Source organism: Strongylocentrotus purpuratus, unplaced genomic scaffold (assembly GCF_000002235.5).
Source record: "Strongylocentrotus purpuratus isolate Spur 01 unplaced genomic scaffold, Spur_5.0 spur5_scaffold_16, whole genome shotgun sequence".
Classification (NCBI taxonomy): Eukaryota; Metazoa; Echinodermata; class Echinoidea; order Camarodonta; family Strongylocentrotidae; genus Strongylocentrotus; species Strongylocentrotus purpuratus.
Genome location: NW_022145601.1, coordinates 16,162,205 through 16,184,662, shown reverse-complemented (window position 1 = coordinate 16,184,662; position 22,458 = coordinate 16,162,205). Strand labels below are relative to the sequence as shown.

General features: G+C 39.9%; 1 protein-coding gene across 1 annotated transcript in view; it reads left to right on the top strand.

Moving 5' to 3' along the window:
• The first annotated feature begins 1,002 nt into the window (after positions 1-1,002).
• LOC589365 (alkaline phosphatase) overlaps positions 1,003-22,458 on the top strand; it is a 38,480-nt gene continuing 17,024 nt past the window's right edge. Inside the window, exon 1 of the mRNA XM_030986901.1 lies at positions 1,003-1,530. Coding sequence (XP_030842761.1) covers positions 1,467-1,530 — 64 coding nt within the window. The 5' untranslated portion in view covers positions 1,003-1,466. The remainder of the gene's footprint in view (positions 1,531-22,458) is intronic.

The window sequence follows — 22,458 nt, the reverse complement described above, 5'->3', positions numbered from 1 at the left end:
TGCAAGGAAACCTGTTTACTATACTTCACTGTCAGACACTATTGACTGACTGACTGACTTCTTTTTTTCCTTTTGTAAGAACATACATACACATTCCAAAGTTCGTATTACCGAAAATGAAATCGGGTTTCGTGATTCCAAAAGTGAAATAGGGTTCGTGATTCCGAAAATGCAATAGGGTTTACACTACCGAAATTGAGCTGTAAAGGTACATGAGCATTATTTCGTCTACATCAATAACCCACTTCTTGTAATGGCCAAAATTAAACTGATTGAATCTTTGCGCAGCATAAAAACGTACGACCATTCGGTACAAGGGTCTGAAAATCAGACCATTACTAAAACGATCACAATCACTAAAGTCGATTCGATAACTAATGCTCGTTATTTTCACATTAAAAGACAATTTCAAGAGGGAAGTTCTAAATTATTATCTTTCAAATGACGTTGGAATCTAAATTTTTCATTTTTTTGGCCTGCAAATGGGACACAGTATTTTTACGCTTTGCTGCCTAAAAATACTCTGGATGTAAAGACAATGCATTTAAACAAACTAACCTTAATAAATCAAAAGTGGTTTATTCAACTCAATTCATATTTACTACTACTATTTAGTCTAATCTTAAATACTTTAAGTTTCTTGACGTGCAATAATGATCATTTCAGTAATAAGTTGATTAAATTGTGAAAATTTAAGTTCAATCTAAAAATAACGTCGAGAGGTCAAATCTAATGGGTAAAATGTGATGACTATTTTGGGAGAGCCTCCAGGCCTTTTCGGGGATACGCTCTGTTGAGATCATCAATGACCGAATCCATTTGGAGATGAGCCCAAAAGTAAAGAATATTATGTTAACCTCATCCAGCAAGCATTCTGTCCACTCCCAAAACGCGCCACTGTGTGCATCCCACTTTAAACAAACCCGTTTTTGATGCCCTAGTGTCGACAAATCTGCTTGGTCCGTGTAAATAAAACAATACCGTACTCATGTGAGTTTATCTCTCTGCTTATACGTACCAGCTATTATAGCTTTGCATAATACTTACTTGAATGGGCTATGAAGTCACTTGAAAGCGATTAACGGCAGGAAACTCCAACCTTAATTCGGATGAGAGAAAACATTTGACTTGAGGCTGAGCAGTCCGAGTACACACTCGAATGAAAGCCTATTTTTATTCAAATACCCTGACGTATTTCATTTGAGAGAAAAGTTCATTAAAACTCCAGCGTTGAGACTCTTCATTCGACACTCTCCCCTTGGACTCCCGGTGATTAGCGGCAGGAAACTCCAACCTTAATTCGGATGAGAGAAAACATTTGATCAATCCGGGTACTCGAAAGAAAGCCCATTTTTATTCAAATCCCCTGACGTATTTTATTTGAGAGAAAAGTTCATTAAAACTCCAGCGTTGAGACTCTTCATTCGGCACTCTCCCTTTGGACTCCCAGTGGACCGGTTGTGATCATGACTCCTTACTTGCTACTTCCACTTTTCCTATCCGCTTTGCTAAGTCTAGCCACTTCTCAAGGTAAGTCAAAATGTAGCCATTTATGTTCACGACCAATTTCCCTATACTTTCTCGATCACCATCGCTTTAAATTTAGGCCTACTTGCTTTAATTAGGTATTGTTTGTGTGCTTCAAACTATTGTGAAGAAGGTCAAGGTATAAGTAAAATGTAGCCATTTATGTTCACGACCAATTTCCCCATGCATACTTTCTCACAATCGCTTTAAAATATACTTGCTTTAATTGGTATTGTTTGTGTGGTTAAAACTATTTAAAAGAAGGTCAAAGACTTGTTTGTGTATAGTGATGCCATAACTTTTATGAAGGTACTTGCAGACCCGAATTCAGGTTTGTCGACAGACCTAGGTTTATGTGCGTCATAATTATGACGCGTTTCGATGCGTTTCAAACCAAGGTTCAGACAAACCTTGGTTCGAAACGCGTCGAAACGCGTCATAATGACGCACATAAACCTAGGTTTGTCGACAAACCTCCTTTGTGAATTCGGGCCAAGATGTTCGACATGAGTCTGAATAGAAACAAATCTTACCACTGTTCGGGCTCTTACACTTTTGTTTTTTACTGCGTATAATCAATTAATAGTTAGATTTTTCATGTATTAGCCATATAGAGTTGGACAAATATCAAACGGAGTTATTTTACAAATACTGTATATTTTTCAAGACATGCAATATTGAACACGCCTCAGCGGCTAGCATCCGTTTTTCGATCTCTCACTTCTGGTTTAAGATCTTGTCGGGAGGAAACAACAAAAGTATAGGTTTAGAACCTGTCTGATTGAATTGAAGGTTTTCATTATCTTTTCGTCCCAGTCAATTGCTGAATTGTCAAAGATGTACAGAAATAAAAACATACAAATATTGTAATTATTCATATAAAAAATAAATCATTAAATGGGTACAGAATGAAGAAGAACGTGTATTAATGCAATGATTTAAATTATTATGTATGAACATGATAAGCGAACTTACATAAAGTGATGATGAACGTGTTTTAATGTAATGATTTTGAGTTATTCTGTATGCGAGAATTATAGGCCTATCCACATTGAATACGTACTAAATTTATTTGTCTAAAACGGAGAAATCGCTTCCAGAGCAAAATCAGTTAAAGATTAAGATCGATGTATGAAGAGAAAGAAGGAGAAAAAAAATCGAATAATTGAGGTAATAGTAATATGGTTGTGTTGGAATTGATATTACCTGACAGAAATAATAGTAATTGACCAAATTCACCTCGGCAACTATGAAATCAAGATAATGAAACAACAATTATCACATATGAATACGATTTTGTCCTCGTTAATAGATTTTTGATAAGCGTCTGTATACATGTGGATTTGATAAGTGTCTGTATGCATGTAGTTATTCATTTATTTATTCAGTTTTTATTTAAAAACAGGGTAGTCTTTTCAGTGCCAAAGGCCTGCTTTTTACAAAAGAGCCCTGTACATACAAAGATTTACAAGAAAAATTAGAATACATTGTAGTTTGAAGCAACTTGAATGTTGTAACAATGTGCTTCAACAAGTCATAGGTTTGAGCCTAAATATATATTTTTTTATAAAGGTTATCACATGCTTAACTTTGGTTGAACTTGAACACTGAGACGTTCACACGCGGCTCCGTCCGTCGTACAGTTTTAAACTGTAAGTTTGCGAAACTTTGAAATTTATAAGCCAGATCCACTTACCACGTCGAGGGTTCACACGGAACCGAAACAACGAGTATTCAAGAGTCATTTATTTGTACTGCTTAAGTGAATTTAATGAGTGTTTTTGCACCATTATTACCAGAACTCAAGCTGGGGAAAGCCTTCATCTTTAACTAAAAGCCGATGTAACCTTGTTAACTGTCCTCACTTCGAGTCAGGACCCCCACTGCTCGTAATTATCGTCGTTTGTCACTTTAAAATTGAAATGCAAGAGAACAAGGCCATCGTGCAGGGGGGGGGGGGAAAAAAGGTCGTAATATTATGATATTCGATTCACATAGTCTTTGCTTCTTAATTTCTCCTCCTTTTATTCCCCTCTCTTTTTCTCTCTCTCCATTAAATTGTATGTGTCTTTCTCTAGAAGAGGGCCGCATCGCCCTCTTTCATGTTGCCTTACCTTCTTTCTTCCCTTTTCTATGTATTTACCAATCTCTATATTTTTCTCTTTGGGGGAAGGGGGGGGGGGAGTGATGCTGTCTCTTTTCGTCAATCCATTAGGGTACGCGTCCCAAAGCTCTCTGGAGCTACGCCCATGTGTGATAATATCTTTTATAGGGGAAAGGTGAGCGTAACGGGAGAGGAGAAAGAAAAAACAATCGCGGCCTTACCATGGTTACAAAGCTTACAATATCCGATAACAGATACTATTTTGAGACAATGCTAAGGACTATCTGTGAGTATTATCTCAAGTTCAATAACCATTAAGGGAACCACTAATGATTTAATCCTGGTGAGAAAAAAATATTGATATGCCTATTCATTGTGATAATTTCCTTTTCTCTCAATTATTACTCCTATCTTTTATCAACGTTTTGAAAATATTTAGCATCATACCAGCCTGGAGACGAAGCCATAGCAACCTTCCATTATTGCATCTTGTCATTCACAAATTGGTAGCATATATTGGCACGAGCTTTAGTGGAGTCATGAATATTCATTATTCCCTACGTCACAGACGTGCGGCGTGCGTACTCTGTCATATACACAAGTCATGTACTAATACACGTACGAGTCATTCGTAAGTATACCTACATTGTACATGTACTTTGCTGCGGAATGAAGAGAATCACTATTTAAAGGACGAATTACTCCATGAAGCCAAGTACGAACAGAGAATTGAAAGCAACTACACTCCCTAATCTAGCTATTTTTGTAATAACATATAGTTAATTTTTTTCATATTAGTTTATTATTTCAAGGCTACATACTTTTAAAGGAACTTTCAAAAGATGATATTGTAGATAAATGAAAAAAAAAGAAAACATGTGCACCCAGCAGTTCAATGCAGTTCATATACCTACATACCCACTAACAAATATTACTTGCATGTTGCTTAAATAGTTCGATAGTTGACAGCCACAGTATTAAGTAAAATAATAGGTGTTTCATGTATTTTAATACTGGTAAGTTGCTCGATAACATGGTATGATTATGGTATGATTCGATATTTATCTCATTAATGAAACCATGTAAAGGCTATAAAGTCTCAAACACACCTACACCATTAAACCGAGTGCCAACACCATTAAACCATGCCCCCAAATTATTTAGTGATCTTCTTTTGGGTATCGAAATACCGAAGTTTTTCCGGGTTTATTTAGGAAAATGAAAATTGTAATACTATAATGTTCGATTACATCACTCAGTATATGATTTGATCCGAGATATATCTCATTATTGAAACCATACTAAGGCTATAAAGTCTCAAATAAACCAACACCATTAAACCGAGTGCCAACACCATTAAACCATGCGCCAAATTTAGTAATCTTCTTTTGTGTATCGAAAGACCGAGGTTTCACTGGTTTATTTAGGGAATTGGAAATTTGATACTATAATGTTCGATTACATCACTCAGTATATGATTTGATCCGAGATATTTCTCATTAATGAAACCATACTAAGGCTATAAAGTCTCAAACAAACCAACACCATTAAACCATGCGCCAAATTTAGTAATCTTCTTTTGTGTATCGAAAGACCGAGGTTTCCCGGGTTTATCTAGGAAAATGGAAATTTAATACTGGTAAGATGCTCGATAATATCACTATTTAGTCTCATTTGATTCGATATATATTTCATTAATGAAACAATGCAAAGGCATTCTAGTCTCAAACGAACCGTCACAATTAAACCGAGTGCCAACCCATTAAACCATGCCCCAAATTTAGTAATCTTCTTGTGTGTGTCGAAAGACCGAGGTTTCACTGTTTTATTTAGGGAATTGGAAATTTGATACTATAATGTTCGATTACATCACTCAGTATACGATTTGATCCGAGATATTTCTCATTAATGAAACCATACTAAGGCTATAAAGTCTCAAACAAACCAACACCATTAAACCGAGTGCCAACACCATTAAACCATGCGCCAAATTTAGTAATCTTCTTTTGTGTATCGAAAAACCGAGGTTTCCCGGGTTTATCTAGGAAAATGGAAATTTAATACTGGTAAGATGCTCGATAATATCACTTAGTCTCATTTGATTCGATATTTCATTAATGAAACAATGCAAAGGCATTCTAGTCTCAAACGAACCGTCACCATTAAACCGAGTGCCAACCCATTAAACCATGCCCCAAATTTAGTAATCTTCTTTTGTGTGTCGAAAGACCGAGGTTTCCCGGGTATATTTAGGAAAATGAAATTTGTAATACTATAATGTTCGATTACATAACTCAGTATATGATTTGATCCGAGATATATCTCATTAATGAAACCATACCACGGCTATAAAGTCACAAACAAACCAACACCATTAAACCGAGTGCCAACACCATTAAACCATGCGCCAAATTTAGTAATCTTCTTTTGTGTATCGAAAGACCGAGGTTACCCGGGTTTATCTAGGAAAATGGAATTTAATACTGGTAAGATGATCGATAATATCACTTAGTCTCAGCGCTCAAAATACACGGGGGCGTAGGGCGATTCGCCCCCATGAGCTGCATAAGTCAGGTTGCTCACGGGGGCGATTGCAAAATTCAAAATCGCCCCCGTGGAATTATAAAATAAAGATTATCTTTTCTGTTATAACTTTAACACAATATTGAGTTTCAATTTACAAACCTTAAACCAATGAAATGGGACTTAGATTAGCGTGCAAGATTTCTCGTTCTATGAGTAGGCCTATTATTACCGATTCAGCTCGCAGTGCAGTGCCGCCGTCAGCAGTGGTTATAGGTCTACTAGCTGTGCCGTTAGTAACGGTACGTGTGGACGCTGCCGCGCCATGTCTGCTGGAGCTATGGAGGCGATCGCGCAAGGGCAGAAACCCCGCCCCCCCCCCCACTCAGGGGTCAGAATGACCGCATGCGTGTTGCCAAAATGTCTGGTAAAGGGGTACTTTTCGTGCGACAAAGTCCGGCCCGAGAATTGTAAAAAAAAAAGGGGTGTATTTGACTTTTCACCCGGAGATTTCTTTAAAAAGGGGGTGTTTTTTTCTTTTTCTCTCTCATCTCCTTGGACTCCTGAGAAATTATTCCGAATATAGGGGGGGGGGGGGGTACATTGAGCATTTTTCCTGATTTAGGGGGGTCTCCAAGGCAGGAAAAGCCCGCGAAAAGCCCGCGAAAGGGGGGTTCGAAAATGTTGGCAGTCCTCAGATAGGGGGTGCCGTTTCAAAAAGAGGGAACGAGCATAATTATGCGTACCCTAAATAACACTGAGTGGGGGGGGGGGGGGGGGCGGGCAGAAACATGGTCATGGAGAAGTTTTTCGTTGTGAAAAGCGGAAACCCGCTGAAATCTGGTGATTTCAAATTACCAGCAAATAATGAACCTCGACCAGTAAATCAATATAAGGGACTTTTAGATTTGCACGATGAGAACGTGGACTGCAACGTGTGACCTCCTTTTAAGGCACTGCCAGTGCTTAAAAGGACGTCACATGCCCGGTCACATGTGACTGCCAGTGCCTTAAAAGGACGTAACACGTCCACGTCCACGCAAATCTAAAAGTCCCTATTGAGAAGAAGAGAAAGACCAAGATGTCGTGGAATGATATGGTAACATGGGCAGATCTACGGGGGGGGGGGGTTAAGAAGAGGAAGACCAAGATGTCGTGGAATGATATGGTAACATGGGCAGATCTACGGGAGGGGGGGGGGTTAAGAAGAGGAAGACCAAGATGTCGTGGAATGATATGGTAACATGGGCAGATTTACGGGGGGGGGGGGGGTTAGGGGGTTGAACCCCTCCTTCCCCCTCCCCGGCCCCTTGGGCTGCCAAGTGAAAATGTGATGTGCATAGAAAAAACGCCATTATGTGTCCAGATCGACCCACACAGTAAGATGTTAGTAGATGCAAGGAAAACAATACGGGGGTTCAAAATAGCAACAACGACAAAAAAATCGCCTCGCCGCTATGCGGCTCGTGGACGATGCTTCGCATGTAAGTAGATGCCAGGAAAACATCACTTACGGGGGTCAAAAATCAGGGGCGAATCCAGCCGGCGGCAGGAGGGGGGGGGGGGGGGGGCAAATCGTGAGAAAATATTTATCGGCAAATCAGCCAGCCGGCGATCGGCGAATGAGCGGAGGGGGGGGGGGGGGGGCTGGATAAATGCACATATATTTGTTTTGGGGGTCCAGTTTTTTTGGAACATTTTTGCGCCGACTCAGCCGGCCGGTGAATATTAAAGCGGGGGGGGGGGGGGGGGGGGATGCTTTTTCAGGGGGGGGGGATGAAGCGCCGTTTTAGCATGACTTTCTTTTTAACTCTTACTTTCACCTATCTCAGATAACTCTAAGCTTTTGGTCGCTGCTGTATATGTAGTTGATAATGCATGATTAAAATGAAGAGAGAGAGAGAGAGAGAGAACCACCATCATTTTGCAATGGTTCAGGGTTTGTGGAATGTACATTAATTTTGAAACCGTTTCTTAGCGTCTCAACCCTAAAAAAATAACGAAACTATTTTTGAGGTAAAGCATTATACTGAACTGAATAAAGAATAATAGCTTTATATTGGCTCATACTACTACTGATACGGGCTAAAGACAATGTGGTATTTGTATAGAGGTATTCTAAAATGACATTCTGATAATCAACATTTTGTTCTGGTATCATAATGTATATACGCATAATACAACTGATCTTTATGATTTCTTAACGTGACATAGCTTCTTCTCCCCCTGCAAACAAAAAAGAAAACAAGGTTATTTAATAAAAGGATCATGCGACAAATAATCATTGTGATTCAAATTGATGCAAGGATTTTTTTTGGAATAAGCAATGCTTTTCACCAGAATCTTCTTTGTAAAAACGACTTTTACAAATCTCAGCCATGCAATTCTGCCACTGTGTTGTAAGATCACTTTCAGATTAGGAGAAGTGTATTCTTTGATGAGTATTTTACATTGAATGGAACGTCTCAACTCAGTAAGCATGGCTGAGATTTGTAAAAGTTGTTTTTAAAAAGAAGATTCGGGTGAATAGCAGTGCTTATTCAAACAAATATTCGCATCAATTTGAATCACAATCATTATTTGTCGCTTAATCCCTTTTAATGGCCTTTTTTTTTTCTCGTTTGCAAGGGGAGAAGAAGATATGTCACGTTAAGGCCCGGTCACACAGGGAGGACGCATGGGGAACGCACGGCCAGCGCATTGGAAATTTGCAATTTGGGCCAGTGCGTTGTCGTTCGCTAGGCGTGCGTCATCATTCGTTACTCGTTCGTCGAGCGCGCTGGACCAACGCTGGACCAGCGCTATGCATGCGTCGTCATTCGCTGTGTGCGTCGGGATTTTTTGAGCATGCTCAAAAACGTGCGCCGAGCTCGACGCATGAATATACACGCCAAAGGCACGCCAGACATGCGCCGGAGCGCGCTAGACCAGCGCCAGACAAACGCGGAGCACACGCCCTGTATACGCACAGCGCGCTAGCTACACGCCGTGCATTTTGTGTCAGCTCGCTAGCTTTTCCAAAATTATGACAAAAGTTAGGCACACGTTCTTTTCCGATTTCCAATGCGCTGGCCGTGCGTCGTAGAACGCGGTGCATGCGTGGACCATTCGTCCAGCGCGCTAGCAACACGCTGTGCATTCGTGGAAGTTGTTTTCATTTGCGCTCTGTGTGCGCCCTGTGTGCGCCCTGTGTACGCCCTGTATGCGTCCAGCGTCCAGCGCGCTATGCATTTGGTGTCAGCTAGCTGTATAGCTTCGACAAAAGTTGGGCGCACGACAACGCACTGGCCAAAATTGCAAATTTTCCATGCGCCGGCCGTGCGTCCCCCATGCGTCCCCTCTGTGTGACCGGGCCTTAAAGACATCATAAAGATTAGTGTTGTATGCGTATATATTATATACACAGGCCCCGCGGAACGTTTATCAAAGTGGGGGCTAAAGTATTTACGGTCAGGTAGAGGGTAGCGAGCGTAAATTGGTGTGGGGGGGGGGGGGGGGTTCAGGGGTTTTAGGCATTTAATTACGGTCAGAGAAGCACAAATATTTTGATGCCGCATTTGTGTCACTGGCAGGTCAGGGGGGGGGGGGGGGCGTTTTTTATTTTATTTTTAAGGTAAAATTTACGTTACTATCATATTTTTTACCGGTTTGGAGGCTAGGGGGGGGGGGGGGGGGGCGGTAGAATCGGCCCGTGGATCCGCGCCTGTCCAAAATAGCACACACACACAATCGCCTCGGCGCTACGCGGCTCAGTAAAGAAAGAATGTAAAGTTTGCTCCCAATAATGAAAGAAATAATGTGCAGAACGGGAAGAAATCGAGAGAATGTCATCACGGGATGAAAGTCAGTAACAGTTATGTAGCTTGTAAATTTGTAAGAGGGAAAATGCTGATTAAAATGATAATGATGAAATAGCAAATAATTGAGGAGTATCATAGATACCAATTCAATGGATATTTGTATAAAAAAGAGCCCCCGTCAGTACTAAAAGAGGTGTGAGTACAAAAAAATAATTTGAACCCTGTTCTATATGCTTTTAATTTTGTAGAGTATTCATTATTATTTTCATAGACTGCCTTTCCAGGCTTTTATATACCTATCTTGTAATTTTCCTATTGATAGAAAATGTATTATGGTTTTGCCAGATGCGAGAGAAACCTCATGAGTTTTAAAAGGATTTCATGTTTTTGCAATATTTGATGTCAATGATTTTGCCCTCAACGTAAGCTTGCTAAACAAAGCTCTTTTCGGAGGAGTTTATCATCGTGATGCCAGCAGCCAACAGCACATTTTAATATTGTTAGTGCGAGGGGGAATCGTTCAGTTTCCGCTATAATAGTGCTACTCATCGCCGATCTGTTAGTGCTAATGAGAGCTTTAAAAAAAAAATCGGTTGTAGGGAGTCAGGTAGGAATGTTTTGTAGCATTTCTTTAATTCTTTCGTATCTTTTATCAAGTATTCAAGCCCTCATATTTCGGAATTATAAAGAAGGATTGGTTTTATACAGGTATCGGAAAAGGTTTTGCCCTGCACCCTATCCGTTAAGTAGAAGTGGTTCCCAAGACAACCTTTTGTTGTATACAGTTGGAGAGAGTGTGAGTTTTATGTTTAGATGAAAGCTTCTAAGAACCACTCCCGTGGACCTTTTATTATTTACAACATTTCTTGCTGTCTGCTGCCTCGAGATCACTGGGGCGAAGAAAGGTAACAATGTATACCAAGGATCCCTAGGATTTATCCTTTTTGAATCCATTGAATGTTGTGTCATGCAGTATTCAGGTATTGTGTTCTGCTACCTAATCCGAAGTCCGAAGGTACGTTGTGCTCTTTAAAAAGAGAACACAATAGGGGCAGTGCAATTTCGATACCAAGGGATGGATTAGAGTTTATTTCTAAAAAAAGAAATGAAAAGGCTGTCTGACTTTCAATCCATTACACTGCTCCCATTGTGTGCTCTTTTCAAAGACCACAAAAAGCCCTCAGATTGAACATTCCATATCTCTTGAAGAGAGAAAGAGGTTATTTCTAAAATGAAATGAAAGGGCTAGTTGACTATATGGTGACTAATTGCTGCAGTCGTGAGCGAGGCAAATTCGTAAAAAGAAATGACAAAAATACTGAAACATTATTTACATTTTTTAATATATATCTATTTGACTTTCAAGAGCCTTGTTTTCTTTCTCGTTTGCAAGGGGAGAAGAAGATATGTCACGTTAAAGACATCATAGAGATCGGTGTTGTATGCGTATAAATTATATACACAGGCCCCGCGGAACGTTTATCAAAGGGGGCTAAAGTATGTACGATCAGGTAGAGGGTAGCGAGCGTAAATTGGTGTGGGGGGGGGGGGGGGTTCAGGGGTTTTAGGCATTTAATTACGGTCAGAGAAGCACAAATATTTTGATGCCGCATTTGTGTCACTGGCAGGTCAGGGGGGGGGGGCGTTTTTTATTTTATTTTTTAAAGTAAAATTTACGTTACTATCATATTTTTTTTACCGGTTTGGGAGGCTAGGGGGGGGGGGGGGGGGGGTCGGTAGAATCAGCCCGTGGATCCGCGCCTGTCCAAAATAGCACACACACAAATCGCCTCGCCGCTACGCGGCTCAGTAAAGAAAGAATGTAAAGGTTGCTCCCAATAATGAGGAGGAAAAAATGTGCAGAACGGGAAGAAATCGAGAGAATGTCATCACGGGATGAAAGTCAGTAACAGGATATTTGTATAAAAAAGAGCCCCCGTCAGTACTAAAAGAGCCCCGTGAGAAGGCTCACTGGGGCTCTTTTTTTTGGGGGGGGGGAAGAGCCCCCGTGGACATAAAATTAATTTGAGCCCTGCTTAGTCTCATTTGATTCGATATATATTTCATTATACAATGCAAAGGCATTCTAGTCTCAAACGAACCGTCACCATTAAACCGAGTGCCAACACCATTAAACCATGCCCCAAAATTAGTAATCTTCTTTTGTGTCGAAAGACCGAGGTCCCGGGTTTATTTAGGAAAATGGAAATTTGATACTATAATGTTTGATAAAATCGGTCAGTATATGATTTGATTTGATATATATCTCATTAATGAAACCATCTAAAGGCTTTATAGGCTCAAACAAACCAGTCCTGCACCATTAAACCGAGTGAACCATGCGCCAAATTTAGTAATCTTCTTTTGTGTGTCGAAAGACCAAGGTTTCACGGGTTTATTTAGGAAAATGGATATTTAATACTGGTAAGTTGCTCGATAACATCACTAAGTCAGATTTTATTCGATATACTATCCTATTAATGAAACTATTTAAAGGCTATATAGTCTAAAACAAACCAACACCAGCCCCATTAAACCGACGAATCGGACATTCAGATGTCGGACATTTATATTTATTTTCGGGGGGGGGGGCCTGAAGTGGTTTTCTTGTAAAATATATTGTCTTGTCACCAATGTAAATTTTCACAAATTTGACTCTCATTCGAAGGGGGGGGGGCAAGATTTGCACCACTGGAGCGGGGGAAATATTAGCTAGATCATTGAGATGTCTCTATATAATATTATATAAGCTTAACAGAAAAATATACCTTTAAAAAGACATAATAGTACAGGGGACGCCACCGTTCGCATAATGCTTTACGGTAACAAATTCCACTCTCTGTCGCTTCCTTCCTCTGCTGAGGGTTAGGGACATGATACATAAGCCAAGGCGCGGATCCAGGATTTCTTAGGGCGGGGGGGGGGGGGGGGGCCAAATGTGAAATTATGCGAGCAAAATATTGGAACGTAATAGTAACCAGCAGTGGTGTAATGAGCAAAAACGTTTGGGGGGGGGGGGCAGACAGAAATCCACATCATCCCGGGCTCTTACATGCAGGCCCCGTTTTTCAAAGTGGTCGGGGGGTCTTTTTACGATCAGTATTTACGATCAGGTAGAAAGTAGCGTAAATTGGTGATGGGTTGAGGGGCAAAGCCCCGGCGGGGGATCAAGGGGCGGAGCTCCCGGAAGCTCAGGGGGTATGGGCATGTAATGACGGTCAGATGAGCACCTAGGGGCCCGGTTTAGTGCTCTAGGTGGGGTCCAGGGGTAGAGCCCCCGGAAGCTCAGGGGTTTTAGGCATTTAGTCAGATAAGCATTCAGGGGACCACCTTAGGGCACCTGGTGGGGTCGAAGGGGCGGAGCTCCGGAAACGCAGGGGTTCTAGGCATTTAATTACAGTCAGATGAGCATATTTTGAAACTTTTATTGTGAAACTGGCAGATCACTAATTGGCGTGGGGTCCAGGGGGCGGAGCCCCCGAAAGCTCAGGGGTTTTAGGCAATAAATTACGGTCAGATGAGCATCCATGCAGGGGCCCGCCTTAGGGCCATTGGTTAAGTCTAGGGGCGGAGTCCCGGAATCTCAGGGGATTTAGGCGTTTAATTACGGTCAGATGAGCATATTTTGATACCTTTTTTGTGAGACTGGCATGACCCTAATTAGCGTGGGGTCCAGGGGGCGGAGCTCCCAGAAGCTCAGGAGCTCAAGACATTTTATACCGGTCCGATAAGCATTAAGGGGCCCACCTTAAGGCCCCTGGTGGGGTCGAGGGTTGGAGCCCCCAGAAAATCAGCGGTTTTAGGCATTTTATTACGGCCAGATGAACAAATTTTGATACCTTATTTGTGACACTGGCAGGTTACTTATTGGCGTGGGGTCCAGGGGGCAAAGCCCCAGAAGATCAGAGGTTTTAGACATTTAATCACGGTCAGATGAATATATTTTGATACCTCATTATTTTGGGAATCTCGCAGGTCACTATTCTTTCTTTCATTCTTTCATTTCTTTCTATTTCTCTTTAATATACTTTTTCAAAAAAAGAGTGGGGGAGCTCGAGGCCTCCGAGCCCCGCTGTTTCGCGGGTCCTGACATGAAGGCCTCTAAACAAGCATATTTTTTGCCTGACTGTAAATTTAGGAATTTGTCATTTTCCAACAAACGGATGCCTTAAAAAGTATAATTAACTAAAAAGTGAGGAAAAATCTCGGAAAAATATGTCATTTATAAACACCGGTAAATCACCGGTATCGAATTAGAAATAAACCATGTTTTAATTATATGGGGGAGGGAGAGGGATGGGCCTTTTGGTCCCTCCCCCGATCCACAACTTGTTGGCTAGAAAATTGCAACTGATATCCCCATTCTTCCTCTTTTTATCCTTCCCTTTTTCTTCTTTTCATTTGTTCTTTCCCTTTCCTTCCTTTTATTATTTGGGAGGTAACACCTTTTCGCCCCCCCCGATCTCCTTCTTCTCCCCCTTTTCTCTTCTTTTTCCTCTTCTTTCTTTAACTTTCTCTCCTCTTTCCCTTTCCCTTATTTTCCTTCTCTCTCTCTTTTTTTGTTGGGGGGGGGGGAAGGCCCGCTCGGCTCCCCTGGATTCGCGCCTGGATCAGCCCCTTGATAGTAACGCTGCCACATCCCCACCGCCCCTCCCTCCTTGAAACATAGACAGGCTACGCCATCTAAACTAATTGGAAGAGAATTGTCGGTAATATATACTTGTACCAAGGGAATACTGCGGGGAGGGTGGGCCGAATGGCGCAGCGTGGTCGGACTGATCGGGGGGGGGGGGGCTGGGGACGGGATGATGGCTCACGTACATTTTGGGGGCAAGCCCTTTTTCTTTTCTCTTTTGTTCAGAAATGTACATTTTTAATATGTTTTCAATCAATGTTTTCTACAAATATTCGGGGTCACGTGGCGTCCCCCTCGGTTTAATGGTGTAGGTTTGTTTGAGACTAATATAGCCTTTAGATGGTTTCATTAATGAGATATCGGATCAAATCATATACTGAGTGATGTAATCGAACATTATAGTATCAAATTTCCAATTCCCTAAATAAACCAGTGAAACCTCGGTCTTTCGATACACAAAAGAAGATTACTAAATTTGGCGCATGGTTTAATGGCGTTGGAACTCGGTTTAATTGTAATAGCTTGTTTGAGACTAGAATGCCTTTGCATGGTTTCATTAATGAGATATTCATGTATCTCGGATCAACTCATATACAAAGTGATGTACTCGAACATTATAGTATTACAAATTTCATTTTCCTAAATATACCCGGGAAACCTCGGTCTTTCGACACAAAAGAAGATTACTAAATTTGGGGCATGGTTTAATGGTGTTGGCACTCGGTTTAATGGTGACGGTTCGTTTGAGACTAGAATGCCTTTGCATTGTTTCATTAATGAAATATATATCGAATCAAATGAGACTAAGTGATATTATCGAGCATCTTACCAGTATTAAATTTCCATTTTCCTAGATAAACCCGGGTAACCTCGGTCTTTCGATACACAAAAGAAGATTACTAAATTTGGCGCATGGTTTAATGGTGTTGGCACTCGGTTTAATGGTGTTGGTTTGTTTGAGACTTTATAGCCTTAGTATGGTTTCATTAATGAGATATATCTCGGATAAAATCATATACTGAGTGATGTAATCGAACATTATAGTATTACAAATTTCATTTTCCTAAATATACCCGGGTAACCTCGGTCTTTCGACACACAAAAGAAGATTACTAAATTTGGGGCATGGTTTAATGTTGTTGGCACTCGGTTTAATGGTGTTGGTTTGTTTGAGACTTTATAGCCTTGGTATGGTTTCATTAATGAGATATATCTCGGATCAAATCATATACTGAGTGATGTAATCGAACATTATAGTATCAAATTTCATTTTCCTAAATATACCCGGGTAACCTCGGTCTTTCGACACACAAAAGAAGATTACTAAATTTGGGGCATGGTTTAATGGTGTTGGCACTCGGTTTAATGGTGTTCGTTTGTTTGAGACTTTATAGCCTTAGTATGGTTTCATTAATGAGATATATCTCGAATCAAATCATATACTGAGTGATGTAATCGAAAATTATAGTATCAAATCTCCAATTCCCTTAATAAAACAGTGAAACCTCGGCCTTTCGATACACAAAAGAAGATTACTAAATTTGGGGCATGGTTTAATAGTGTTGGCACTCGGTTTAATGGTGATGGCTTGTTTGAGACTAGAATGCCTTTGCATTGTTTCATTAATGAAATATATATCGAATCAAATGAGACTAAGTGATATTATCGAGCATCTTACCAGTATTAAATTTCCATTTTTCTAGATAAACCCGGGTAACCTCGGTCTTTCGATACACAAAAGAAGATTACTAAATTTGGCGCATGGTTTAATGGTGTTGGCACTCGGTTTAATGGTGACGGTTCGTTTGAGACTAGAATGCCTTTGCATTGTTTCATTAATGAAATATATATCGAATCATATGAGACTAAGTGATATTATCGAGCATCTTACCAGTATTAAATTTCCATTTTCCTAGATAAACCCGGGTAACCTCGGTCTTTTGATACACAAAAGAAGATTACTAAACTTGGCGCATGGTTTAATGGTGTTGGCACTCGGCTTAATGGTGTTGGTTTGTTTGAGACTTTATAGCCTTGGTATGGTTTCATTAATAAGATATATCTCGGATCAAATCATATACTGAGTGATGTAATCGAACATTATAGTATCAAATTTCCAATTCCCTAAATAAACCAGTGAAACCTCGGTCTTTCGATACCCAAAAGAAGATTACTTAATAATTTGGGGGCATGGTTTAATGGTGCTGGCACTCGGTTTAATGGTGTAGGTATGTTTGAGACTATATAGCCTTTACATGGTTTCATTAATGAGATATATATTGAATCATACTATACTGAGTGATGTTATCGAGCAACTTACCAGTATTAAAATACATGAAACACCTATTATGTTACTAAATACTGTGGCTGTCAACTATCGAACTATTTAAGCAACATGCAAGTAATATTTGTTAGTGGGTATGTAGGTATATGAACTGCATTGAACTGCTGGGTGCACATGTTTTTTGTTTTTTTCATTTATCTACAATATCATCTTTTGAAAGTTCCTTTAAAAGTATGTAGCCTTGAAAGAATAAACTATTATGAAAAAATTAACTATATGTTATTACAAAAATAGCTAGATTAGGGAGTGTAGTTGCTTTCAATTCTCTGTTCGTACTTGGCTTCATGGAGTAATTTGTCCTTTAAATAGTGATTCTCTTCATTCCGCAGCAAAGTCCATGTACAATGTAGGTATACTTACGAACGTACTCGTACGTGTACTAGTACATGTGTATATGACAGAGTACGCACGCCGCACGTCTGTGACGTAGGGAATAATGAATATTCATGACTCCACTAAAGCTCGTGCCAATATATGCCACCTTCACAAATAGGTTTATCGGCCTGACCGCGTATACCCAGAAGCGGATCTAGAGGGGGGGTTGGGGGGGTTGCAACCCCCCCCCCAAAAAAAAAAAATCCGGGGACCATTTTTTAAAATCTTATCTTTTTTTTAAAACTTGTAATTTTATTTTATTCTATTTCTATGTATTTATTTCATTCATTATTATTATTATTATTATTATTATTATTATTTCTTTTTGGGGGAGGGGGGGGGGGGGGGGGTTGGGCGAACAAATGTCACAGAGTTTGCCCCCCCCCCCCCCCCCATCAGCTTTTTTGAGGACACGGGCCACCGCCGAAGTTAAAAAAAAAGAAAGAAAAAAGAACGCACGCTGGAGAGAAACCCTTTCAAGTGCAAATATTGTGAGAAGATTTTCAACTCATCTGGTAACTTAACCAAACACATGATAACTCTGGATATAACTGTGTATTTAACTGTTACTTGATTTAAAAAGACGTTATCATGCACTGCTTTTTATGGTCTCCATTGTGTTAATAGATGACAGGAAAACATCACTTACGGGGTTCAAATAAACACCCCCAAAAAATCGGGTCGCCGCTTCGCGGCTCGTGGACGATGCTCCGCATCGTCATTATTTTGGTCAACCCCCCCCTTAGCAAAAAGCTAGATCCGCCCTGATACCTGTCGGGTTTAGTCCTCGAACGTGACATTCCCCAGAGAAGGGTCGATTTGTATACTCAACCCCACCCCCCTTCCCGTACCAAACAACATAGCAGTGCACTACAAAGACATGACGTGAAAAATAACGTGCAAAACTAAAAGTGCACTGACTTCTTTTGGTTTATCATGTTTCTGTCCTCATCGTCGCCTTTATTAGTGCAAGACATGAGGCATATTGATTGATTGAGAGAGCATATAGCTTTCATTTATTTCTTCCAATTTGAACAATTAAAAACAAATAAGTTATCAGTACGCCATGCATAATTTCATGTTTACATCAAGATAACAGAGTAATACATATTAGCTAGTAAAACAAATAAATACAAAGAAATTAAATAAAAGGGTACCAGGCTTGCTATTAATTGGGTAGGAGCATTCAGACATTGTCATACCCTTTATATGAAATTATAACAATCCGTAATTCTTCTGTTAATTTTTCTCAACGCCAAGTTCTCTATTCACAGCTCATTAAGATGATGGTTCCAGCAGGCGTGGGAAACAATAAAGTTAAAGGGATATCCAACATTGATAGACAGGTGTTTTATAATAAAGAAAACAGAAAAATAGATGCAAACTGGTGACATTTTGAATGAGTTATCCTCGATTCTTGTGTGAAATGGACAAAACAAATCTCTAGAAATGTGTTCGCAGAATCAAGTGACTTGGTAACATTGTTGAAGGTTGATGACAAAATTGCAAAATGCAAAATTGTTGTATGAAATGTTACTTGTTATATTCCTTCTACTGTACTAACCCTCTACCATGCAAATGCAAAATTATCAAACCACAAAGATAGTTATGGTTTGCGTTGAAGGCGACACTGTGCAACACGCTCTAACAGTAAATTTTCCCAACCGTTTTTCCATGAAAATAAATGTCTGGAATGGTAGGCCTATCTAGAGCCAATTCAATGCTTTGTGACGATTTACATTCACCTAAAATGTAATAAAATTGTATAAATATAGTTGGGAAAATTAAGAAATCGATCAGATCATTTTTTCCAATTTTATCATTAATAATGGTCTGTTTTTCACTCAAACTTTCAGATTATCTTTAAGTGCACATCTAGCATTGAAGTCACTTCCTTAGCACCATTTTCAAGTCTCAGAAGACTTGAATTGATTTGTACTATGCTCTATTTGTTCCTCGTCTTGATTAACGTTGCGTTATATGGGGGTAATACAATAAAATATAACATTACGAGATTGCAACGTTCCCAGGACGGATACGCTAAAATGATTTTGAATGATGATAATACGCACCAACCACTTTTTTTTAATAAAGAACGCAGAATAAATTAATAAGTAAATAAATCGGACAAAACATAAATTAGATACTTTAGATTAGATAAATTAGATACATTTTTGACAATTGTAATCACTTTACATAATGGGCACTTCAAATTTGCTGAATCGGAAAATTCAGTGTAGCGTAGTGCCGAACAACTTTCACACTATTTTGGTACAACACATGAAATGCACATTTTTCACAAATTTAAAATAGGTCTCAGGAAGGTCTTTTGCACTACTCATAGCTACTTGCGCCCTCTATATAGCAAACAATGCATAATCGGTGACCATTGGTCCCCCATGATCTCATTTTTTTCTTTGATGAGATAACCACCTGTCGGTGACCACGGTGGGAGGTCTAATCCCTCCTGGCCAAACTAGTACAGAGGGGCTTTAAGAGGACCTTTGTAGATCTTATTGAAGACTGTCGGAATGATTCCAGAAAGCTCTTCTCAGTAGCAAACCGACTTCTGAATCGTCGACAGTTATCACTACTTCCAGCCCACACGGACAGCCAGCAAATGGCCTCTACATTCACCCACTTCTTCCAGTCGAAAGTCAAGACCATCTGCGACAGTTTATCACCTGACGAAACACCACACCATCCCCTTACTTCCTCTTCCTTTGAAGTAATACAACCCACTACCCCTAAGGAGATTATGTCACTCTTACGTAAACTACCCCCAAATCATGTCAGTTAGACCCTGTTCCCACTAAATTATTAATGGACTGTTCCTCCACATTCGCTCCCATCCTTTCTTACTTGATTAACTTGAGTTTAGAGCAGGCACATGTTCCTTCCTCATTGAAAATAGCTCATGTTACTCCGTTGTTGAAGAAACCTTCTCTGGACCGAAATTCCCTCCAAAATTATCGACCAGTTTCAAACCTACCTTTTTGTTCAAAATTCTTGAAAGGGTTGTGTTTTCTCGTCTTTCGAATTATTTTCTGGACAATGATTTGTTCGACCCTTTCCAGTCAGGTTACAGATCCCATCATAGTGTGGAAACACCGCTTGTGAATGTGTCCAACTATATCCTGCAAGGGATGGATAGGGGTAACTCAACTGCTCTCCTGCTGCTAGACTTGTCCTCCGCCTTCGACACCGTTAATCACACTATCCTTTTGAACACACTTAGGGCGCGTTCATTCTTGATTTTGAAGGCAGAATGAGCGATTTGTAACGCTCATCGTAAACGCTCATCGTAATCGCAGTTCCACGGTGCATTGTTCATGCTCACTTCTCCAGGCAATTCTCCTCGGGTGGCCTTCAGCTGGATTCGCAAATCTGTGTGCGCATGCTACGTAGACCCACTAGAGGTCAGTGCGTTGACGTGATTCTACAAAAGTGAGCATGAACGCAATCGTGTTTTAAACTAAACGCGTAACAGATGCCTGATTCTGGCCGTCAAAATCAAGCATGAACGCGCCCTTAGTTCACTTGGTGTCAAGGGTGAGGCACACAAATGGTTCGAGTCTTATCTGTCATACCACTCTCAGATCGTTTGCAAATCCGTTGCTTTGCCTCTCTCTTGTGGAGTACCACAGGGTTCTGTGGGCGGGCCTACTCTCTTCTCAATTTATTTAATTGGATTGCGACAAGTTTTGTTACAACATGGCATAGATTATCATATTTATGCAGACGATATTCAACTTATGATTTCCTTCAATTCAGATCAAGCCGCTGCAGAACGAGCCGTTCATCGCCTTGAATCTTCCATGGCTGATGCTCATGATTGGATGCTCGCACGTTCCTTGAAATTAAATCTAGACAAATGTAAATTCCTTATATTTGGTTCCAAAGTACAGCTTAGTAAAGTTAATATCAATTGCATTTCATTTTCTGGCCACATAATTCACTTGTCACAAACGTGTCGCAATCTCGGTGTTATGTTTGACTCACATATGACAATGTCTGACCAAGTTTCTAATATTTGTAGATCAGTAAGGTACCAATTGCGTAATATCGGTTTTATTCGTAAATATTTGTCCAAGTCTGCCACCGAAAAATTAGTCCATGCTCTGATTTCCTCCCGTCTTGATTTTGGCAATGCCCTCCTAATCAATCTACCCCAGAATCTTCTGTCCAAACTCCAGAAGCTTCAAAACGCTGCAGCTCGTATTGTTTCTCTGACCTCCAAGCGTACCCACATTTCCCCAGTTTTGCAGTCGCTACACTGGCTCCCAGTAAAAAATCGCATTGTTTTCAAAATTGTGTTGCTTACCTTTCATTGCGTTCACGGCTCTGCTCCTCAATACCTTATCTCTCTAATCCAAAACTACACTCCTGCAAGACCTCTACGCTCATCCACTTCCAATTTTCTTGTGACCCCCAAAATTACCAAAACGTGGGGGGAAAGATCATTTGCATACTCTAGTCCTAAATTATGGAATGGCCTTCCTGAAGACATAAAAAAATGTTTATCTTCTGATTCTTTCAAAACTCATCTCAAAACATTCCTTTTCAAGTCTTGATCGTTTTTCCTGTTTACACGCGCCTTGAGCACTCCACAGAGTGGATTTGGCGCGATATAAGTCACATTATTATTCAGTTCAGTTCAGTTCAGTTTATTAATATCATCATTTCGCAGCCTGGGCTGAATTGCATGACAATTTACAATTAAAAACATATCATATTTCTTTCACAATTGTTTCAAATATACTACTAGTTAAAATACCATATAATTAACAAAGACAATGAATTGTCATCAATAGATCACTTTCTAGTGACAATTCACAATATTAGCATTAAGAATAATTCAATGTATATATATATATACAACAACAATATTTGCATTAATAATATTATCTAATTTGGTTTTGCATCATTCAGTAGAGATTGGGTAAATAAGTCATTGATAAGGTATTTGAGTGCTTAATTGAACAAAAAATAACCTTGTTGATACCTGTAATGCTATGCGTAATACCCATGTTCATGCTTCGATAATCAATTATGCCCCTGGAAATATAATTATATGAGAAATATGTTCTGATTTCAAAATATATATCGATAATAATAATTAAATAAATAGTGACACCGGTTTCGTCAA